The sequence below is a fragment of the Pinus tabuliformis genome, chromosome 3_1 (genome assembly GCF_031772625.1).
Source record: "Pinus tabuliformis cultivar Carrire ecotype Pingquan chromosome 3_1, CPIR1, whole genome shotgun sequence".
Lineage (NCBI taxonomy): Eukaryota > Viridiplantae > Streptophyta > Pinopsida > Pinales > Pinaceae > Pinus > Pinus tabuliformis.
Window position 1 is genome coordinate 115,352,131 of NC_142301.1, and position 23,593 is coordinate 115,375,723.

The following is a 23,593-nucleotide window of genomic DNA, read 5'->3' on the forward strand; positions in this document are numbered from 1 at the left end:
TGAGAGATAAAGTGACAACATCTTTTTATCTTTCATTTTTATCCATTTACTTAAGAATTTAACATGACCATTATTTACATAAATTAGGTTGTTCCAGTCATAAATTATTATTATCTTTTTTTAAATTTATGTTCGAATGATCCTTGGTTGCATTATACAAAACCAACCAATTTCCTATAGAATCACCCGGTTTCATACAAAACCGATTGGTTCACTGAAAAAAGGTCGCCTTGGTATCGAACTTAACTTTTCCGATTCTATGCCACAAGTTGGATTGGTTTAGGCACCAAAATGGTTGGATCAGCCAATTCCACCAATTTCAGTCCAACTCAGATAACACTGATCACACCTACAAACATGGACAAGATAGATTGTAGACATTGTATGTGGAAGCTTGTACTTGTGGCTCAAACAAGTTGAGTTTTATTGGAGACTCAACCAACACAAGTTCATCAAGTATGGGAAAGGCTCACTAAAATTCGTAGAAAAATTGCTTTAATCACAGACAAGAATAAAGAATGTAAGTTCAAATGTTACACTGAGTCCCTAGACAATCACAAAGTTTGAGACCATAATTATCATGAGTTGTAAACCTTATCTTTGATAAGGTGTTGTCATGATCCACTGATGAGTTGTCAGTTAGATCTAGATCTACGGTGGTTAAATCGTTGTACTATAAATTCATATCATGATATCAATAGAATATGTTGAGAATGGCATAAAGCCATTTCCGCCAATTTGTTGTTGTTGCTCGCTTGTGCTCAATTCTTAACATGGTATCAAAGCCCCATGTATCTATGGTATTTTTCCATGGAAAGTAAAGAATTCAATCTCAATGATAATGATCCATTAAGAAATAGCAATACTGTCTACACCAATTTTCTTGTTATGCTTGCTTGTCCTTGATTCTTAACATGGTATTAGAGCTTGTTATGTTGTCTTGCTCGTGCTCAATTCTTATCAATCACACCTACAAAGATGAAAGAGATAGAGTGCAACATAGCTTCATTAGAAGTCTGCAACATTGTATTTGGAAGATCGTACTTGTGGGTCAAAAATGTTGTGTTTTAAGGGAAACTCAAAACAACACAACTTCATCAAGGATGGAAAATGTTGAATTTTGTAGCATCAAAAGGTCTTCTACATAGGCTTTGGTGTCTCTTCATGTAGAAGTGATGTCCTCTTTAGGTGGTTGTTCGAGAGAAGCAACTAATATGGTCTCTTTCCTAAGTTTTAACTTCAGAAAAGTACAATAATTAATTTAATTTATTATTGCGGACTATTAGGCTAAATTTCCAAGGATAAATATTTAAATTATTTAAGTGACTTATAGATATAATCTCAACCGTTGATCTCAAATGAGGCTTAGGATTTACTCCTAGCCATTGATCACTTAGGAGATTAGGGTTAGGGATTTTCATTTAATGAAATTATAGATATAAGCCTAAGAGAGAGGCGAAGACACATCATGTTGAGGAAGCGATTTTCTTAAGAGCGAGAAATTCGATTAGACTGAAGAGAAGTGAGGAGAATTGCAGCAGGGACTTTTGGGAGAAATTTCAAGGAAGCCGAAGCTAAGAAAGAGAGAGGCCAAGTCAGTTGAATAGAAGGGCCGAAATATCCAAAGGCCGAATTTCTCAAGTGCGTAGGGGCCATATGAGGGAAAAAAGGGTCCGAATTGCTGGTGAGGGAGGCTAAATTTTTCTAGAGGTCGAGTTGCTTCAGCCTTCAATAGTGCATATTTCCAGAGGTCAATTTCCTTGAGGCCGATTTTTCCAGTGGATCTGAGTTCCAGGCTCACAACAGTCGTATTTGCTGGTGTATTCTCCATGAGTCTAGGCCCAAATTTTTCTGACAAATTTAATATGAAGGAACATTGTGTTGGGCACAACTTTGTCATTGTAGTGTGATTTATTTCCCAGTTTTTATCTCCGCTGCATTTTATTTTCTGAGTTAATATACCAGTGAGTTTATTTTATCAGCGATTTCAGAAATATTTGAGATAAATATTTTCTGGTTTTTTAATAAATTGTTGAAGTAAAGTAAATCAGATCTGGTATAAAAGAATTAACAGAAAATCCTTCACCAACAACTCAGAAAAATAACTTTAATCACAGATAACACTAGGCAAGAAATTGCTCAACACTTCTCCAAAGATCGTATTACTTGTGTTGAAGCAACCTAAAGCTAGATCTCCCAATGTGATGAGGTCAGCAATGCAGAGATAAGATCAACAAGTGCAGATTCGATGAAAGTAGCTTTGACAATTTTAAGGAGTCAATAGAACTACCTCCAATGAAAACCATATATCATATAATCAGCCTACAGTAGAATGTGATCCTATCAAGCATACAAGTATGCCAAAGTTCAATTTCACAAAAAGTGGAGATGTAAAACAATTGCAGGCCACAACTCCCATGGAAGAACTTGTAAGGAGGCATAATCAGAAGCTGCCTTGGTAGGGCAAGTACCCTACTGTTAATCTACACATTTCATCCTCTCGAAGCCAACACAGCAAATAGAGGTCAACTGTTAAGATCCCTCACGTTAAGTCCCACCAACAAACAGGCAAGTGATGATGGAAAACCATGTTAATATCCCAAAATTTTTATTAGAAATGTTTTTGCTTGGCTTCTGTGGCCGGTGGGCCATTATTTTTGTATGTATGATGATTGATAATAATGTATCTTCCTGTGTAATGTAACAGCTTCAATTATGTGATTTATTTGCTCAGGTAGCTAAATTTATTTAATTATGCTAACCTTAGTTGAAAACAATATAATTGATGTCTCACCTATAGCTGCCCTTCGTATTGTAAATAGCCATACAATTATTCCATATTTTGTCATTAATAAGAGAAAGGTTTAAATTGTAATTAACTACAAAGAGCAATTCAAGGAGTGATATACAAGGATAATATTTTCCAAGTATATTAAAAGCTGACTCCCTATGTTATGCATGGTTTTCTTCACGCCAAGCAGATTTTATAGCTGACTACATAAGATATGTAGGCTTTTCTTCGTGCCAAGTAAATTTTATAGCTGACTCCCTACAATGTGTAGGGTTTTCTTTATGTTGTTTTAGCTTTAGGTTTTTCTGTTCTATTCTCGGTAGATGCCTTTTGCATACTCATTGATATTTTTGTATGTGGTGCTTCCTGGTTCCAATGAACTACCCTGTCATAAGTGAACATTAATATGATTTTATTTCAGTTTCGCAATAATGGCAGTGCCTAAGATAGACGGTAAATGGAGAAAGTGCAAATTATAAAGCAATGAACAACATTACCGTAGAGAGAAAGTAATCGACACCAAGAATTGACAAAAAACAAAAGGCTACTAAGCCAATCACAATGTTCGTAGAAAGAAAAGGTAATTTTATTCTTACTTGGTAATTTGAAGCTTGTACCTTTTGGAAGAATATTCCTTTTATTTTATTCTATTCTAAAAATCCTAATGTTTCCTGACCTGCCAATGGCAACAGATTCCCGAGACAGTGAAGGAGAGGAACCACTTTCAACAGCAGATGATGATAAGCAACAACAAACAATGTACGATAAACAGCATTTGGTGGAAAATGGGTGGAAGATGGGGCAAAAATATACGCAATAGTAGAATAGTACGCACAAGGCAGAAAATGGATGCACAAGAATTCAACATAACGAAAGAGACAGATGAAAAAGAGGATGCAAGACATGGTTAAAGATTCTGGTCAAATGGCTATCAATGAAAGAAATGTAATATAGAAAACCAATAAACTATTACTATCTTTTTTTATGAATGTAATTTCTTCAAGAGATTAAGTAACACAGGAACAACGGATGAAACAGATAACGAAGAATAAAACAAGACGAAATATTTTACAAACTGAACGGCTTAAAATATATATAGTTAGATCATATATAGTTATGCATCCTCGGGTATACTAAAAATTAGATCACCATGGAAGAATAAAATTTCTATCTTTATATGCATATTAAGAAGGGCAGTAACTCTTCATCAAGAACATAAATGATTTAAATGGTTATTATTGTTTATTAGGTGTATAACAAAAAGAATGTGATTGTTGTATAATCTACTAACCTCATAACTGCCATAAATCAGGCCCATAAATTCACTCATGCAGTTACGGTGGTAATATGGAGGACGGAAGGTATGTTCTGCTACCAGCCAGCGAGGTGGAAAAATGACAAAGTCAACCACAGCTACTCCTGGTTTTTCTGATGGAACTGTCAGAACTGCAAGATGACAACAACACTCATAAAAACAATAAGACGGACAATGTTGAATACAAGTGTGAAGTAATAAAAATATTAAATTTCAGAAACAATTAACTACCTGTGTTTATTGATGGGTCACCATGATCAAATAAAACAGTATTGAAAGGACAGAACTTCTTCAAATCGTACTGCACATTATTTCCAAAGACATTAAAATTCAGTCAAGATATTGTGAAAATTTTAACTAATAAAAACCAGAATTACTTGTTTATATGATAGACATAAACTCAAATTGAAGATAAGCACAGTCAGATAATGACCGGGAAGATAAAAAAATAAAAAAATTGGAGGATATCAATAGATGTCGCTTTCAATTGACAAATAGTACATATTACAAGCTTTACTAAAAGAAGTGAATTCATTGGTAGTCATAAAACTTTTCTTGTCAACTTAAGATGGAAGTGCCAGTAATATACAACGATACTCTTTGTGGGCAATACCCTATCAAATGAGTAAAAAAACTTCCATTGGTTGATCACTAAAGTTGCACTTGAAGACTCCATGCCCAAGGATATCTCAGAGCATTCCTGCACTTATAGATGTTCCAGATTCATCAAGGCTTCTAAGCCCTTTCTCTCTCTTTTTCTTCATTGTACTCAGATTCTGCAGCCCTGCAGGGATATTGTAAACGTGATGCTAGCAAGATGAATAAAGCCATGTAACAGGCCTAGGTAGCTTATGACTTCGCTATCAAGTGAGTTCACTCTAGGGAGTTTTTTTTCACTTAATTAATTATTTTGTTTTTCAACGCATAATAATTAATTGAGTTTTTTCTCCCAGATATACCCCAAAGTTGGAGTGTGGCTTGATGGTAAGGCCTTAAGTGAGTCCTAGTGTCTAGAGTCAATGCATATTACCATGTTAGATCACTTGTAAAATTTCACAAAATTTTATTAGGTCTAGGTGTCATTTTTTAAATTGTTAAAATTTCTGGTCGGACGGATTTTAAATAAAAAAATTATGTAAATTGTAATAAGTGATGTCTAGAGAAGTTGTGGGGTATGAATAATCAAAATTAGACCTCAACTTTCTATTAAGACACACTTTGAGGGGTGAAAACTCACTTATAGGCCCTCAAAACCCACTTTTCCTAAGTCTACAGGAAAATGAGGCAATAAATTGAACCAGAAATAAATAAAGTGGAGAAAAATAAAAAAATTCCCACATGCCAGAATGATATGGAAATGACTTGGAAAATCACTCAAGTCAAAAGGAAAGTCAAGAGGCAGTCAAAGAGATGAATTGGCACATGAGTCATCACAAGAGTTATTGCACCAGAGGAAGTCGAGTTTGTGGGCCAGATTGAGGGATTCGATTTGGTGACATGGCAGCTCGAAATCTCTTGAGGATCAATGCATGATGGAGAATATTTGATGGGAATTTTGGTTGGGAGTTTAATGGAGTCTTGTCTCCACTACAACTCCACTATTCCTCACACTTGTACACATCTACCTGCTTCATCTCCACACAGAACCAGTTCAGCTCCACGCATTCCTTGTTTGGCACCTTCTACGCATGGGATATTTGAGAGGTGTCACTCCTTGAATTTGGTTGTTGAGATTCGATGGGAGTTGGCTCCCTCTTCACCTACAAGTTTCACACTTCGCAACCATCTACTTTGGCACATGAGGAACTTGCATTCTTTGGTTGGGATACGCTGCCACATCAAGGGAAAATCGACTTGTTTGATCTCACATGTGCCTTGATTGGGAATTCAACTTGGCTTCTTGGGATCGCCTCCCTCTCCACTTGACATTTAGTATATGCATTGGGATTTGCTCCTATTCTCCTATTTATACGACCCTTGGGCTCCTATTGTCTCATCATGGAACGAGCTATTGTGCTTGGGGAGACTCTACTGCAATTTGTACTCACTTCTTTATGCTATAATAAAAGACTTTGGGGTACTATCCTGTGTTGGTGTTCTCCTTATGATTGTAAGGTGATATTATTTCAAATTCTATGCTTCATTTTCTACATGGATTCTAGATTGTATTAGCTCTCATTTTGCCATTTTTTTGGATTAATGTATGTAAGTTACCTTGCATAATTTTTGGATTAGAGAAATACTCTAGGAAGAGGAGCACTAGAAGATTCTCAGTTGAATCTCTAGCCTTTTCTTCCATTGTACAATCTAATCCCTTTATGAGTGCTAACATATTTTTCAAAGTGTGTAGAAATCTAACGATTTGTTGAAGGATTTTGGGCGTGGGGTAACTCTTCATATAGACGAACTCACTCTCAAGGACAAGAGTAGAAGGACCCATACCAAGTTTCTCTCAAAGATCTCATCAAAAGAAATCGAAGAAGGGGGTTTTCTTTACCTTAGCTTGCTAAGATCACAAAATTGAAATTCAAATCTTTCTTGATCTATATTATGTGCTTGAATTGATTTTATCTAGCTTTGAGAGCTTGTGGAAAGGCCTAGCATTTCCTTTGCTTGCGCAAGAGAGGAAGTTTCTTCTCTTGTTGCATGCATTTGTTCCATATTGTACATTACTACTTGAAAATAATCGTGAAACTAACCATTTTTTCTCTCTTGCCTTGTGTAGATTTCTAGGAGGATTGGAGGGTTTCATTTTTAGAAATATTGTTTGAATATCAAAAAACATATTGTTGGAGCCTTTCTTGTCCAATCTCTTCTCTTACAAGCTATTTCCTTTCTCTCACCTTTTATTGCAAGGAGTTTCCTCATGAAGGCCCATTGGTTGAGAAATTATTCACCTTGAAGAAAACAAAGTATCCCATTTGGGGCTTCTTATTGTACCTTGCTAGAAGCAATTGTAATTGTTCTTTCATTTTCTTTATTTAGTTTATTTGAGTAATTGCTCTTTGAGCTCTTTGTAAACTCCCCTCAAAGATCTAAGTCCTCATTTCATTAAAGGGCTTCCTCATTTAATAAAATAAAAAAGCTTCTTTGGGGGAGCTTGAGGATTATCCTCTTGGCATCCCACCCCTCTCTTGTGAGAGGATCCTTTGCATGTCTGTGATCTGAAGTTTTGATTAATTAGATTTAATTTTCTGCAATTTAATTTTCATTTCTCACACGCCATAGATCTCACACTCACTTTATATTGTCATTTTGGAGCGTTTTTAGATCTGATTTAGCAACTGATATAACTCATTTTTGCAGCTAATATAACTTGTTCTTCTTGCTGATATATATTTTCTTTCATGCTCTTATTTCCTAGTTTACATTCAAGATCATTTTCCAAGGCTAATATTCTTCCACATTCATGTTAATTCGTTGATTTAAACATCTAATTTGCAGCTATTTTTTAGCATCGTTCAAGTTTCATTTCCTTTCATTTATGCAAGTATTTTATGTCCTAAATTGTGAATGAGTATATTTCTTTGAAACATCTTGAAGCACTTCACATTTGGAATACTATCTTTACTTGCAAAACATCTTTGCATCACTACTTGCACTTCTAAAATTAACCTCCAAGCATAAGCTTGGTTGATAGAATTTTAGGACAATCTTCCTTAGCTTTCATTCAAATTCTTTGATTTGAGTTTGGATGAAGGGTTAAAATGTATAACCTTGCAGTTCTCTTATGTGGCTTAGTTCCCTTGTAGGAATGAAGGCATGTGGATTGCATGAAGAACTAGGCGGGTATTGTTAACGATAGACTAGTGCCTCCTTGTCCTAGCCTTCTTGCAACTCACCTCTAGTACTTATCAAGTTAAAGGAGTTGAGGGGAAGAGATCACCCTAGAATAGGCATTAACTAAAATCAACCAAGAACACATTTGGCACACAAGCACCACAACACATTTTGGAAGTCTCTTATTTGCATGCATTTGAAAGTTAGCATCTTATTGAATTATTAAAAATCTTTCTCAAGTACATGCAATAGATTTAGAAAGCATTTACATCTTTTACTTGCCAGTGTTTTAAACTCACTCTTGTACTTTACTCATGCTCATTTGATCAAGTCCAAAGCTTTACATCATTGTTGTCTTTGAGCAATATTTCATTGTTAAGTACAAGTAATTTTTATTTGCAAGTTGTCCAATTTATTTAATTGCTTTCTCTTTCAAGATTGTATCATCTTTTTGTTGAAGAATGTAACTAGCTTCAGTCTTCATAATTGTACTTGTCAAAAAGAAAATTTATTATTAAAGAAAATGACTTATTAAAGCATGGGTTTCATGCTTGGGTCAAAGTTTTCTAGGTCAAAGCCTCCATTGAAGGCTTCTAGGTTTTGTCTTGAGTCATTAGAGTCATTGTCATTTTTATTAGACCCTTCTTGGGCTTTTGTATCATGTAAAAAGAATTATTTTTGAGTCAAAAAGGTAATTTGTCACCTCCACACCAAGTCGGCCCTGTCCCCAAGAAGTCAGCCTACATGAGGGCAATTCGACCCAGCAAAAAGGCTATATAAGGAGAGGCAATTCGACCTATTTATCACATTTATTCAACAAGTTTGATCTTCAAGCAAGAGAAGCAGAAAAAGAGTGTGAAGTACGATAGAGTTAGTATTTGCATATTGCCATCAGTGATCAAAACTCCTCTTTTATATCATATTAGTGTCCCATGTTGAAATTTTTATCATTCCACCTAGGTCCTCATGCAAAAAATTTACTCATTGATGGTAGCCCAAGTCAAAATCCCACTCTCCCTCAAAAAATCAATATTTGTTGGCCCACCTTCCTATGTCTTACTGAGCATACATTCATTTTAAAAGCTCATTTCATCATGTCTTATGTCAATCAAGTCTACATGAAGTCTAGTTATTCAAGGTCCCATTAGGTCACTAGGTTTCATTCCTCCAAGGTCCAATAAAAACACCATTCACTACATAAAGCTAGCAAAAGCATGAGAGTGAAAGAAATAATATCCCCTTTTCATTCAAAAAGGATTTGCAAACATGTAACTATGGTTGCCAGAGCTCTAATTTTCATTCCAAAAGTATAAGTTTTGTTTCAGATTGTAATTTTATTTCAAAAAGAGAGATGTAATAATTTAATTTTACTTATTTAATTTTATGTTTATCATATGTAATAAGTCACTATTCCTAGTTTTTTTCTCAAACTCTATTGCCAATATCATCCAAGCACTATTCAAAAGTAAAAATGGCCAAAACTCCAACATCATCCACCTGCAAAGGAAAAAGTCAGAAAGGAAATTAGCAAAGAGGTCAAAAAGGTGAAATGAAACATTAGAAAGTGGGTTTTAAATCTAAAAGATCAAATTCACTCAGCTATAAAGGACTTCTTGGCTTCAAACTCAGCTTCATTTGCCTCTTACCACTAATTGAGCAAACCCCAAGAGACCCTTTTCACAGTTCAGGGCGAAAATCAGCAGAACAGAGTAGGTGTTGCGCGTTCTCTTCTGGCGCTGCGCGTTTACCTGGCACTGCACATTTCCTTAAGGTGATGCGCGTTCCCTTAAGGCGTTGCACGCTTGCCTGAGGCGCTGCGCACTCTGCATTGGCGCTGCGTGTTTGTCCAGGAAGGCTACAGTCACCTCCTCAGCTCCTCCAAAGTGCATTCAACCTCCAAACAAGTAAGTAGCAGCTAAGGAATGTGTTTTTCTTCCTCCTCAAGTCACTCCCAAAGTGTTTTAAAGGTTTAATTGAAGATTTGGTTTAATTCTATATCTAAACCCTAGATCTCCCCCAAAAACTACCTTGCACTCTCAATCCCTTTTATACACTCCCCTACACCTTCCTTCCCTTTCCCTAAACCTTTTTATCCCAGATACCCTCTAACCCTTTGTCCCAAAACCCTAAGTCCTAGGTGATACAACTACCTAGGCTCCCAAACCCCCTATATTGCAAACAATTTCCCCCATCCCCAAGCTATCATACTACTACCCTATATCCCCCTCCATTACATATATCCCTTCACCCATCATCTTCATATTTACCCTTCCCCATTTCCTATTTCCAAAAAACTACATTCCCACTACCTTATACCTCCCTAGGGTTTGATATTAAACACCATGGCTGATGAGGAATACAAACCACATAGTGAGGAAGAGGAAACAGATAGAGAAGAAACAGAGGTCAATAAAATACACAAAGGAGGCAAAATACATAGATTTGAGCCCACAGACCTCAAGGAACTCTTGGCATCTCCTATGACTGTGACATCCTTCAAATGGCTAGGTTGTTATGATTTCTGTGAGCAAGTTCAAGCAGTCCAACACCATCCTGAGTTGACTAGGCTCTTCATAGCTAAACTCCAAGACAACCAAGTCACTCTAGCAGGTATCACTTTTACTTTATCTACTGCCATTATATCAGCTGCCACCGGAATCCCAGATGTTGGGGAGAAATGGTTTAAACAAGGTGATTTGGAGAGACATTATTATGAGCCTTACATGAAACCAAGGTATCGAAATGAAAGAAGGGGCTATTTTCCTTTTTCACACCTCCTTGACAGATATGCCCCAATGATGAAGATTATCATGAAATATTTTTCATGTGAAGGTAGATTTTCTAGGCTCTATTCTTATCACATCTGGCTTTTAATGCATTTCACTAGGGTAAAAATGCTCAATATACCCTACTATCTTTTCTGGAGTGTTGAGAAGATGGCCTACATTGCCCAAAAGAGGGAGTATAAAGATCAAATGAAGAGTCTCTTTCATCATTCCCTCATTAAAATCATAGTCCTTTATCATCTCAAGGAACTCAACATTGCATGGAGTACCTTCATAGCTAATCCCATATTCACTCATTCATCTACTCAGAATGTTCAAAGCATCCCTTCATCATCTCATCCTTCCACCTCCATTCCTCCATCTCAGCCCATAGATCATTCATCCTCATCTAATGAGTCAACCTCACCATCACCTCCATCATCACCATTCCATGAGCATATTCATTCACCTAACAGAGATGAAATCAGAGAGCAAGAGCACATTGAACAGGTTGAGGTTAGCAAACCTAAAGGGGCTGATTTGGGCACTTTGACACATACTTATCAGAGGGGACATAGGCAGGTGTTTGCCCCATAGATTGTGGGAGGGGCCTTGCCTTCTTCATCAGCAAAGCAAGTACAGAAGGGTAAGGAAAAGATGACAGAGATCCAGCAGCAGCAAGAGGACCTCCATGAGATAGAACAGGATTTTAACTTAGTTGACCTAAGTGAGCATGATGACAGTGAGAGCACAAGCATTGTCATCAAAGAAAAGGATGCACTCATCGGGGAGCTCCAGGTCAACTTGCAGAGGGCAAAATACATCATCTCCTATTATGAGCAGGAAAACAAGCAGTTTGAGACCAAACATGAGCTCATGGAGATTCAGCTCATCAAGGTAAAGAGGGAGGCTGAAAAGGCTAAGGCTTTACTTGATGAAGCATATGGAGAATATAGTGACCATTTGGAGGAACAGGTGCCAAGAAGAAGGCCAAGGACCAGAGGCCTAAAAAGAGCATTGGAGCTAGAAAAACAGAAAGAGGCTGAACTAGCTAATGAGCTCACCCTAAATGAACAATTTGCCAAAATGATCAATGAGAACCGAGAGCATTGGCTTGAGAGGGTGAACAACCATCTTGAAAAGCTCCTAGACAAGGCCAAAAGAGACACTAACATTCAGAGAAAGATGGCAAAGTATTATTGCCGAAGAAACCAAATAGCAAGGGCAAAGCTCAAGGCTGCTAGGGCAAGAATTGAAGCCCTAACTCACCAAGAAGAAAAGAAGAAGCTTGATATACTTGCAAAGGCTTCACTCCATGCCTAGCCACACCAAACATTAGCTTCTTGACCAATTTTGAAGACTCTTGGTTCATTTTTTGCAAAATTGTCTTTCCTGTCTTTTTTGAGGCAATTTCATATGAGCTTCTTGGTCAAACGCGCAATGCCTTTTGAGGCACCTTTTGGACAAATGGAAGCCACCAATGGATTCAGAAGGACCAAGACAGGGCCAAAAGAGACACTGACATTCAGAGAAAGAAGGCAAAGTATTATTGCCGAAGAAACCAAATAGCAAGGGCAAAGCTCAAGGCTGCTAGGGCAAGAATTGAAGCCCTAACTCACCAAGAAGAAAAGAAGAAACTTGATATACTTGCAAAGGCTTCACTCCATGCCTAGCCACACCAAACATTAGCTTCTTGACCAATTTTGGAGACTCTTGGTTCATTTTTTGCAAAATTGTCTTCCCTGTCTTTTTTGAGGCAATTTCATATGAGCTTCTTGGTCAAACGCGCAATGCCTTTTGAGGCACCTTTTGGACAAATGGAAGCCACCAATGGATTCAGAAGGACCAAGACATCTAGGAAAACCATGTTTCCAGTCCTAGAAAGCAAAACTGACAAGTGAAAAAGGCAAAAAACTACCAAAAAATCATGTTTCTGCCCCATTTCTGGACCAGGCGCTGCGCTTTTGACTAGTCTTGGGAGAATGGATTTTTGGGGGGTCAAATCAAGCCCATTTTGAAAACCAAGGGCAGTTTTGGAAACTAGACAAGATAAGATTTCCAATGAGCTATCCTGGGCTAAATTTGGGCATCAGGAAGGCAGGTAAAAGTGAGTTTGAAGATGGCATTGTGCGTTTGACACTGGCGCTGCGCGTTTGACAGTTGGCCTAGTTTTTCACTATTTCTCTCCAAAATTGATTTTTACCTATGGGAAATCATTGTTTTACTGATGTAATTGATGTGGTTGATGTAATTATTATGTTTTTACTGTTACCTAGGGTAAGTACATTAGGTAAATGGCCTCCATGACTTATAATGAATCATTTTACTGAAGTTAGGGATGAGTCACTTTGACCACCCTACACTCTAGCTATCAATTCAGTTTTTGTTGTAATTGCTCCTCCTATCATGGATTTGACCCCTAAGACTAGGATGAGTTGGTTTGAAGCCTATATCATGTAATTTTTCAGTCATTCTACAGGTTGGACTCTATTGGATGTTGTACTAATGTTTCAGACTTCGGCGTGAAATATATTGGATGAGTTGCAAATATTTTGGTGGGATTCCTGTGGCATGGTATTTTGATATTGTTTCTTCTTCAGTTACATATGTGTGAATGTTTTGTACCTTTCATGATCCATTTCACTTTAAATATGTTTGATTTTCAAGGTGTGATAAGCAGAATTCATCTTTTATGCTCTAATTTGGAAAAATCATCATAAATTGTTTCATTTCTTCAGTTTAAAAAGAATTCATTGTTTTCATGCTCTTTTTAGCACCTCACCAATCTAAATCACTTCATCACTGTACTACAAAGTGTTAAAGTAACTTGCCTACCTTGCCCCATCAGATGTCTGCAATTCTGATTCTCTTTTGCCCTGACCTAGTTCACTCTTTGACCTAATTCACTCATCCAGTGACTACCCCAATCAAATCAAATCAAACAAACCCTGAGCTACTATATCTAGCCTAAAACCCTAATCTATCCAGCCCTCTTGGCTGTGATCCTTTGGAGAGAGCCCTCTCTGGCTTGGTAGGGCTAGCTACCAAGTCAAAAGATTGGTTTGTGGTTACCTCAGTTGGACTCTTCCTCAGCCTTGGAGATTCGGAGGAGTGATAACATATTGGCGTCGTTGCCAGGGAACGAAAGGTTCATTTTCCCTGGGTGTACGACTAGTTCTCATTCGAGTTTGGTCCTCTGGATGATGGGACTAAGCTTCATAAAGGCTGATTCCGTAATTGCAGTGTCGAGATTGTAGAGCTGGCCTTGAGGAGACAAACAAGGCAAAATTCCGCATCCTGATCCAGTTGATTCAGTCAAAGACAATCAGAGCTTGTTCAAAAAGCGAAGAAGGTTACAAGTCACAAGTTTGATCAGACTTCATTCCATTGGTAAGCTCTTGATCATTACCAATTTAACATTTCTCTATTGAAGACTTTCCTTTGAAAAGATCTTTGTTCAGCTCAAAGTCTTAGGTCTTTTTCCTCATATAGTCTGTGACCCTGTTAAGATATTGGCTCCGAAAAGATATACCAGGTCAAACCCTGACCCAAATCCTCCTTCTCCGGTTGATGATCCTGAAAGATTGTTGAGAAAGCCTAAAGTCCCTTTCCCCGAGACTGAAAGCACAAAATTGGAAAGGACCACTTCCTTGCTAGATCAGATACTTAGTATTGAGGATATTCCTTTTGACATTAAATTTGAGCTATCCCTATTTCGTTCGAAGTCTGAGTCTTGTCTTACAGAAGAAGTTTTTGATCCCATAAAGTTTGATTCATACCTTCCCACCTCAAAGTCTTTGTTTAATCAACCTTCTACTGCTTCTCAGTCTTCAAAACTTGAGCACGAGGTTTGGTCTAATTTTGAGAAACTTCAAAGCCTAGCTGATCAATTACAAATCACTGCGGAAAAGGCCTATATTCAGTATCAGCTTGAAAGCTTATCTTCTACCATATCCCCTACCACACCTCTGAAAACATCCATATCGCCACCTTCATCTTCATCCCAACCAACACAACCCATTGCAGTTCCCATTCACCATTCCCCAATAGTCATGGCGAGATTTGCACCCTTAGTATTACCTGGTCAGTTGGCAGCTTTACCTCAGACCTATGGCTAGAGACTTCCTCTTTTTGATGGCAGCCCAGGAGTCACTGCACAGTAGCATATTGATAAGATGGTTGATTTCATTGACTTAGAGGAGGTTGATGAAGATGATGCTAAAATGAGACTAATGGCCCAAAGTTTTTCTGGAGATGTCAAAAAATGGTTATGTGGTTTGGCAACTGGCTCCATTGATACTCCTCAGAGGTTAAATGAGTTGTTCTTAGCCAGGTGGCGGGAAAAGAAGAATCCATTGCAGATCTTGGCAGAATACAATACATTGAAAAGGAATCCTAACGAGACGGTTCAGGAGTTCACTATAAGGTTTAATTAGATCTACAATTCCATTCCGGATAACATGAAACCTCCACTCGATTTGGCACTTCAACATTACCCAGATGCTTTTGATCCAGAGATGGCTTATCAACTAAGGGAAAGAGATCCTCCAACTCTGGAAGAAATGCAGAATAATGCAGTAAGTGTGGAAGCGAACTTGATGATTAAAAAGTCTCAGTTGAAACATGAGAAACCAAAAAAGAGAGTAACCATCAAAGAAGAACCTTCTTCTTCCACCAATCTTAAACTAGATGCATTGATCAGAACCATGGAGAGAATGGCCGACCGGATGATAAATTCAGATAGACCTCAGGAGCCACAAGTTAGAAATCCGAACTTCAAAAACCAGCAGCAACCTCAGTACAGGATAAAACAAAGAGAGCAGAAAGCTTCTGAAGCATCGACATCTCAACAGCCAATTCGGACACCCTTGCAGCAGAACTATGCTCAAGGAGAGTTTGATGATGAAATAGACCCGATTGTCGAGGAAAATCACTTCTTTAGAGAAGATTACCATCCCATTTTCTTGACTGAAAATGAGAAGTATGTCGAGGAGATGGAGGATCCTAAGGATGAAGACTACATACTGGCAAATGACAATGCATTGGAAACTCAATCCAATGATTATCAAAGAGGATACTTAAATGCACTCAGCTCTCAGCAGAAGCAATATTCCTTGAGAAATAGAGATGTCCCAATCACTCCCATTCAGAAAAGGACATCACAGCAGAAGGATACTCAACCAAAAATAAATCCTCAAGGAAATCAAAGCAAAGGTAAAGAGCTGGCAGTAGCTAACCAAAGCAAAGTAAATCAAGCATCTACAAGCAATCCAAACAAAGACCATGACAGTCAGAAGAAGGATCAGACACCAAGAGATCTGCCCGAGAAAAGAGACATCATCCAAAAAGAGGTAGACAAATCCAACTCATTCAATTTAGAAACTGAAATTTCAAAGTTGAAAGTGTCAATCCCTCTTACTGAACTTGTCAAAAATAGCCATTACAAGTCTGATATAGTTAAAATGCTGAAATTTGATCCTATGTCTGACATGGTTAATATTGAAGATGACCAACCTGAATTAATTTTTGGTCCAGCCATAAATGGTCAGTGAAGAGATAGTGATGTTCCTCCATTTTACCTGAGTTTAAGAATCCATCAATACATTCTTCATAACTTCGGAGCCTCCCATAATCTAATGCCCAAAGCCATCATGGAAAGGTTGGGTCTAGATATAACTCGTGAGTATCATGACTTGTACTCTTTTGATTCCGGTAAGGTCCATTGTCTTGGTCTAATCAAATATTTGGTAGTATCCCTGGACCAAATCCCGGCAAAGAATGTTTTAATGGATGTGGTGGTAGCTAACATACCACCACGGTTTGGGATGTTATTGTCAAGATCCTGGGGAGCGAAACTAAGAGGCACACTACAGTTAGACTTCTCCTATGCCATCATCCCGGTTTTCGAGCAATTGAGGAAGTTGTACCGAAAAACCAAAATGAAATTCATGATAACAAAGTAGTTGGAAGCGGACGAAGTTGTTGGGAAGACCTAAATAGAAGTTTTTGGGCTATCTATCTCTCACACGTGTGAAACTTATGGGCAATTGTTGGGGCCGAAAATCTTTGTTTACTGCAGGTTTGAAATTTTGTTGCTGGGGTCGAAGTTCTACTGCTGGGGAGCCGAAATTCTGAACTGAAGTTGCTGCTAGGATTTGTCACTTGGAGTATTTTGTGAAGATCATCTGTTGCAAGGAAGGGATGACTTGGTGGTTGGAGGAGGTCTTTGTCTAGGTCTAATAAGTCTAGAAGTGTCTCATCTTGAATTGAATCTATTGAGGAAAGAGTTAGTGACTGGGTTTTCCCCTTATAGGGGTTTTTCCCTAGCTGTGCGCCTGCATCTTGTGTCTCTTGTTCTTGTGATCTTCATACACATAATTTTGTAATTGCTTGATGAAAGATAAACTAATTAAGAAGTAAAAGAGGCCAACATAATTCACATGTAATTGTCAAGAAAGAGGAATCAAACCCTAAATCCTACTAGTATTGATTTCTCAACATGGTATCAGAGCTAAGGTCGAAGAAGGATGAAGATCACTTTGTTGGCTTGAAAGAAAAAGTTACTCCCTCAATGACAAGTTACTTGTGTTGAGAAATCTAGGACATCGGATTTGGTGATTTCTCTTCTTATGATAATTGTTTGTGAATGCTTTTTACTTCAATAGATTAGGATCTTCTCTTTAGTTAGATTATTATAGTGTTCTTCTTCATCAAATAGCTACCACAACATAAACAATAAAGAGACAAGAGACACAGAATTTAGGTGATCAACCAGGGCCAAAACCTCTCCAACTTGAGAAGAAAACCCAAACAAATTCTTCTTATAGAAACTTCAATTGACGAATACCAAGACCATGACCTAGACCCTTGACACAAAAACCTCCCAATACCAAGTCACAAGATCCTTCTTTATTGCTTCTCCTTCTTGCACAAATCAACACAAGTCAAACTACCTTCATGCACTACTAATCTCAGCTAAGCTGAAGTTTCGGCCTTCCTCCAAAGATCTACAATTTCGGTTCCCTAAAATCACAGCAAACACACATGTGTGGGCTGAATTATGGTTCTTCTTGGTGTGCTTCTCCTTCGCTTACCTTGAGGGCTATTCCTTGTTATTTTGCAGCTAAGCTGAAGTTTCGGCCTTCCTCCAAAGATCTACAATTTCGGTTCCCTAAAATCACAGCAAACACACATGTGTGGGCTGAATTATGGTTCTTCTTGGTGTGCTTCTCCTTCGCTTACCTTGAGGGCTATTCCTTGTTATTTTGGCTAGCAATGATGGAGTGGAGACCCTTTACTTGTCTTTTACCAGGGCAGATGTAACCCTATTGCAGAAACCTTAGTTTCTGCCACACGTGTGAAGATATTAACCCAAAAAAATGCCAAATGAATTCGATATTTCTCTCCTTATCCTAGTTGGTTATGAGGCTGCCTATATTGAGAACTTCACACTTCTTTCTGCGGTCTTCTTGACCGAAAATGTGTCTTCCAAATGGAGGCCAAGCTGCCTATTTATAGTGGTTGCCCATGAGAAATAAGCCGACTTAACTGAGTTATAGGCCGACATGTCCTTTCTAGAATCCTCCTTAGGCCGACTTGAAGGTGAGCTTGTGACAAGGTCTTGGAGGGTAATTTACATAATCAAGATAACCTTTTACAATGTGTAACATGTCTTCAATACATGACAATGACTCCCTAGACACTATGACTTGATGACCAACCCTAAAGGCTCACAATGGGAGCCTTAACTAAAAATAAAAATTCCTCGCTCATGAAACCCATGAGAAAAGCATTACATAAATAATTTTATTTTTCTTCTTTGCATCAATTACATAAAATCACAATTACACATGTCATTATGAAGACCGAACCTAGTTACACTTTTCAATAACTTGAAGATGGGATTCAATATTATAAGAATTGCAGGAAGCTGGATTGGAAGGATCGTCTACAACTAATTTAAGAAAGTCAAATGTGAAGGGTTCTTGGTTGCACTTATAGGTACTCTTGATGATAACAATGCATGGATCATTGATAGTGGAGCATCAAGACATATGACGAGAGAAAGTGGAAAACTTCTTACTCTATCAAAGGAACCATCATCTCATGCAGTGGAGCTAGGAGACAACAACAGTTATGCAGTCAACGGCCTTGGATCTACATCACTGAAGCTGGAAAATGGAGCAAAGCTACACCTCAACAATATACTCTATGTTCCAGGAAGGCCATATAGAGTTATAACACCATCTCCTCAAGCACTAGTTCACATCGAGATCAATCCTATCGAACTATGGCATAGAAGATATGGGCATATACATTACAAGATCATTCCCTCTCTTAATCAAATGGTAAATGGCATACAAGGAAAGAATACAAGGAAGCCTTTTACAAACAATGATACAAGGTCTAAGGATATATTAGACCTCATTCATTCAAACGTGTGTGGGCCTATGTCTAACAAATATTTTGGAGGGCATCTTTATTATGTGACCTTCATTGATGATCACTCTAGAAAGACATGGCTCTACCTTCTCAAGACAAAGGATGAAGTATTTGAAAAGTTTAAGGAGTTTAGATCTGAAGTGGAGACCTTAACCAAAAGAAAGATAAAGACTTTGAGATCCGACAATGGTGGGGAATACACTTCAAAAGAACTAATTGCATATTGTAAAGAAGCAGGTATTAAGAGGGAGCTCATTGTTCCCTACAATCCCGAGCAAAATGGAGTTGCAGAAAGGAAAAATAGAACAATTGAAGAATGTATACGAACTATGATATTTGATCAAGATCTACCAAAGTTTCTATGGGGCGAAGTAGCAATGACAACAGTATATATACAAAATAGAAGTCCTCATAGAATCCTTGAGAATATGACACCTGAAGAAGCATTCACAGGGAAGAAACCATATGTGGACCATCTCTGAATCTTTGGGTGTCCCACATACATCCATGTTCCAAAGGACAAGTGAAAGAAATTAGATTCTACAAGCATTAAAGGGATCTTCGTTGGCTACAGTCTTTCTTCAAAAGCATATAGAATATACATCAAGGAAGGAAGACAAACTGAAGTGAGCAGGGATGTTATATTCGATGAGAATCACGCCTACAAAAGATCCAAGAATATTCCAATCGATTCTGATGACGAAGATATACCACTATTTGAAGAAGAAGAGCATCATGATAAGACAATTGCAAACCAAGAAGAAGAAGAAGAAGGACCAAGTGAACCTATTCAACCTATGATAATACCCGAAACAAGGAAGAGGCCAAATTGGTTAAAAGCTACTCTTGAAGATGTCGAAGGACATGGAGCTACTAAAGGAACTTTTAGAGAAAGCAAAAGACCAAAGAGATATTCAGGATATGCAACATATATGACAAAATTGATAGAAGTTGAACCAACTACATTTGAAGAAGTTGCTCATCAAGAAGAATGGAAGAAGGCGATGCAAGAAGAATATCAATCCATCATGAAGAATGGAGTCTGGGAAATCGTTCCTAGGCCAAGTGACAAATCAGTTGTCACCTCAAAATGGATTTACAAAATCAAACATGTTGTTGATGGAAGTATAGACAAATACAAAGCTAGATTCGTTGCAAGGGGTTTCTCTCAAAAGGAAGGTATAGACTATGAAGAAACCTTTGCACCTACTGCAAGATATACTACTATAAGATCTTTGGTTTCACTAGCTACTACAATGGGATGGAATATCCATCAAATGGACGTAAAAACAACATTTCTGAATGGAACCATCGATGAAGAAGTATACATTGAACAACTGGAAGGCTTTGAAATAAATAGCAAGGACACACATGTTTGCAGACTTAAGAAAGCCCTATATGGCTTGAAGCAAGCTCCTAGGGCATGGTATGCAAGGATGGATGCATATCTCTTAAGAATTGGGTTTGTCAAAAGTTCTCCAGATCCAAACCTCTCCATATCATTATACTACTATATGTGGATGATTTGTTTATTATAGGTGTGGAGTGCAGAATACAAGAATGCAAGGAAATTAGCAGCCGAATTCGAAATGAAATATCTGGGACTTATGCATTATTACTTGGGTTTGCAAGTCTGGCAGAAACCTGGAGAGATGTATCTGGGCCATGGTAAATACATAATCGAGATATTGCAAAGATTCAGTGTGATGGATTCCAAGCCTATGACTACTCCCATGATCACTAATCTCAAGAAGTTGAGAAGCTTCGACTCTAGTCTCGTCGATCCTGCTAGCTATCAGAAGTTGGTGGGTTCTCTGAAGTACTTGGTAAATACGAGACCTAATATATGTTTTGTCATAAATGTTCTCAGTCAATTTCAGTTGGAGCCTCGTCATGACCATTAGATAGCTACCAAGCGTATCTTGAGATATTTACGTGGCACAATGCGTCACTACCTAAAGTATGATAGTAAGGAAGTTAAGTTAACAGTTTTTATAGGTTTAGATTGGGGTGGTAGTGATACTGATGGAAGAATCACTACAGGTGGATGTTTGAGTTTTGGATCTGCAATGATTTCATGGATGAGTAGAAAACAAGATCCTGTTGTGTTAAGTAGTGTTGAAGCAGAATATGTTGTTGCATGTGAAGTAGGAAAAGAAGTTGTTTGGTTAAGAAAACTCTTGTTAGATTTGTTTGGAAAGCCTCTAGATCCTACAGTGATAAATTGTGATCATCAAAGCAGCATCGAGATCACTGAAGACCCTGTATTTCATGCAAGGACGAAACATATCAATAATAAGTACCACTACATTAGGAGCTTGGTACAAGATGGGGTAGTGAAGCTACAGTATATTCCGACAGATGAACAGGTAGCTGATGTGCTGATGAAGTCTCTTCTGAATAAGAAGCTTGAGTATTTTAGAAGCATGATTGGGTAGTTGATATTACAGATTTGATTGATAGGGAGAGATGAAGCATCTAATGGTGGATGCATGGGAGGACATGTGGCCAGCCTATGTGTTGATGTCTAGATCTCAAAGAAGGAGGGTGGCGTTGGTATTGGAGCTTTGACCTTTGATACACACCTAGATCCCTAGGTTGATGGTTAGCAAGTAAACCTGATGGTACCTAGGTCCTAGACTAGTTGAAAGCTTTAGCCCATCTTACTCCCACTCGAATAGATTACCCTAGTCAGGAATCTAGTCCGTAGCACTAAGTGTACTAGAACTCTTCGTAGTTCATTTCATTTTGAAATCTTCCATGTACTCTTATATATGCAATTATGAATACCTCCTTTGTTAAGAGGGAGTGTTGAAAAATGTAACTAACTTCAGTCTTCATAATTGTACTTGTCAAAAAGAAAATTTATCATTAAAGAAAATTTATTATTAAAGTAAATGACTTATTAAAGCATAGGTTGCATGCTTGGGTCAAAGTTTTCTAGGTCAAAGCCTCCATTGAAGGCTTCTAGGTTTTGTCCTGAGTCATTAAAGTCACTGTAATGTTTATTAGACCCTTCTTGGGCTTTTGTATCATGTAAAAGTAATTATTTTTGAGTCAAAAAGGTAATTTTTCACCTCCACACCAAGTTGGCCCTGTCCCCAAGAAGTCGGCCTACATAAGGGCAATTCGACCCAGCAGAAAGGCTATATAAGGAGAGGCAATTCAACCTATTTGTCACATTCACTCAACAAGTTCGATCTTCAAGCAAGAGAAGCAGAAAAAGAGTGTGAAGTTGTTGGGAAGACCTAAATCAAAGCTTTTGGGCTATCTATCTCTCACACGTGCAAAATTTTTGGGCAGTTGCTGGGGTCGAAAAATCTGTGTTTACTGCAAGTCCAAAAAAAATTTGTTGGGGTCAAAGTTCTACTGCTGGGGGGGCGAAATTCTGAACTGAAGCTGTTGTTGGTGAGCTGTCACTTGGAGTATTTTGTAAAGATCATTTGTTGCAGGGAAGGGCTAACATGGTGATTGGAAGAGGTCTTTGTCTAAGGTCTAAGAAGTCTGGAAGTGTCTCATCTTGAATTGAATCTACTGAAGGAAGAGTTCTTGACTGGGTTTCCCCTTATAGGGGTTTTGCCATGGTTGTACGCCTACATCTTGTGTCTCTTGTTCTTGTGATCTTCATACACATATAAATTAGTAATTTCTTGATGAAAGATAAACTAATTAAGAAGTAAAAGAGGCCAACATAATTCACAAGTAATTATCAAGAAAGAGGAATCAAACCCTAAATCCTACTAGTATTGATTTCTCAACACTTTTTATGGTTTTGGTTTGATTTACTAACATTTGTTTTGTAGTTTCCACTCCACTTTATATTGTTGTAGCTTGAAGATATCTTCTATTATTGCAGGTACTTCATTTATTTGAGCACTGGTCTACTCACATTTCCTTGCAGGATATCTATATTGTTGAATTATATTGGTTTACTCACGTTTTGATCTTAATGCTCATGTTTACTTGTACTTGCTAAATTCTTCATTTCATTACTTCAAGTTATATCTCAGTTGGTTGAATGGTTGATGCTCCAACTCATCTACTAATTATCTCCTAGACTTGTTAGTTTTAACAAGCTTCCTTTAGAAACCTTCCTTAGGGTCCACCCCCTTTGGCTTTAGCTAGGAGAGAGCCTAGACAAAGAGAGTTGGGATTAGGTGACAACCCCTTCTCTGAGCTTTGCCACCAAGGCCACACCTAGTGGGGTTGAGGATTTTTCCCACATTAACTTAGGTGTGTAAGCAAGGTGGCAATAGGTACATATTAATCATCCCTTCATGTGCATCCCTTATACCGTCATAATATCAGGATTTTTTTCTTTTTAGATAAAGAACATCTAATGGAGAATTACAACATTACTTTGACAAGGAAATTCTAAACCCTATCCAAATTCTAGAAAGGCTAACACCTAAAAGATACAAATATTACACACTAGGAATAAGAGGTAACCTAGTTAATAACCTATTACATGTGTTCCTCTACATCTTGAAGAACCATTTT

The 23,593-nt window shown here is 37.8% G+C and overlaps 1 protein-coding gene across 1 annotated transcript in view; it reads right to left on the reverse strand.

Moving 5' to 3' along the window:
* Positions 1-23,593, reverse strand: part of HGO (homogentisate 1,2-dioxygenase) — a 150,430-nt gene that overhangs the window by 3,635 nt on the left and 123,202 nt on the right. The window contains exons 6-7 of the mRNA XM_089410868.1: positions 4,338-4,407; positions 4,083-4,237 (exon numbers count right to left, since the gene is read on the reverse strand). Coding sequence (XP_089266994.1) covers positions 4,083-4,237; positions 4,338-4,407 — 225 coding nt within the window. The remainder of the gene's footprint in view (positions 1-4,082; positions 4,238-4,337; positions 4,408-23,593) is intronic.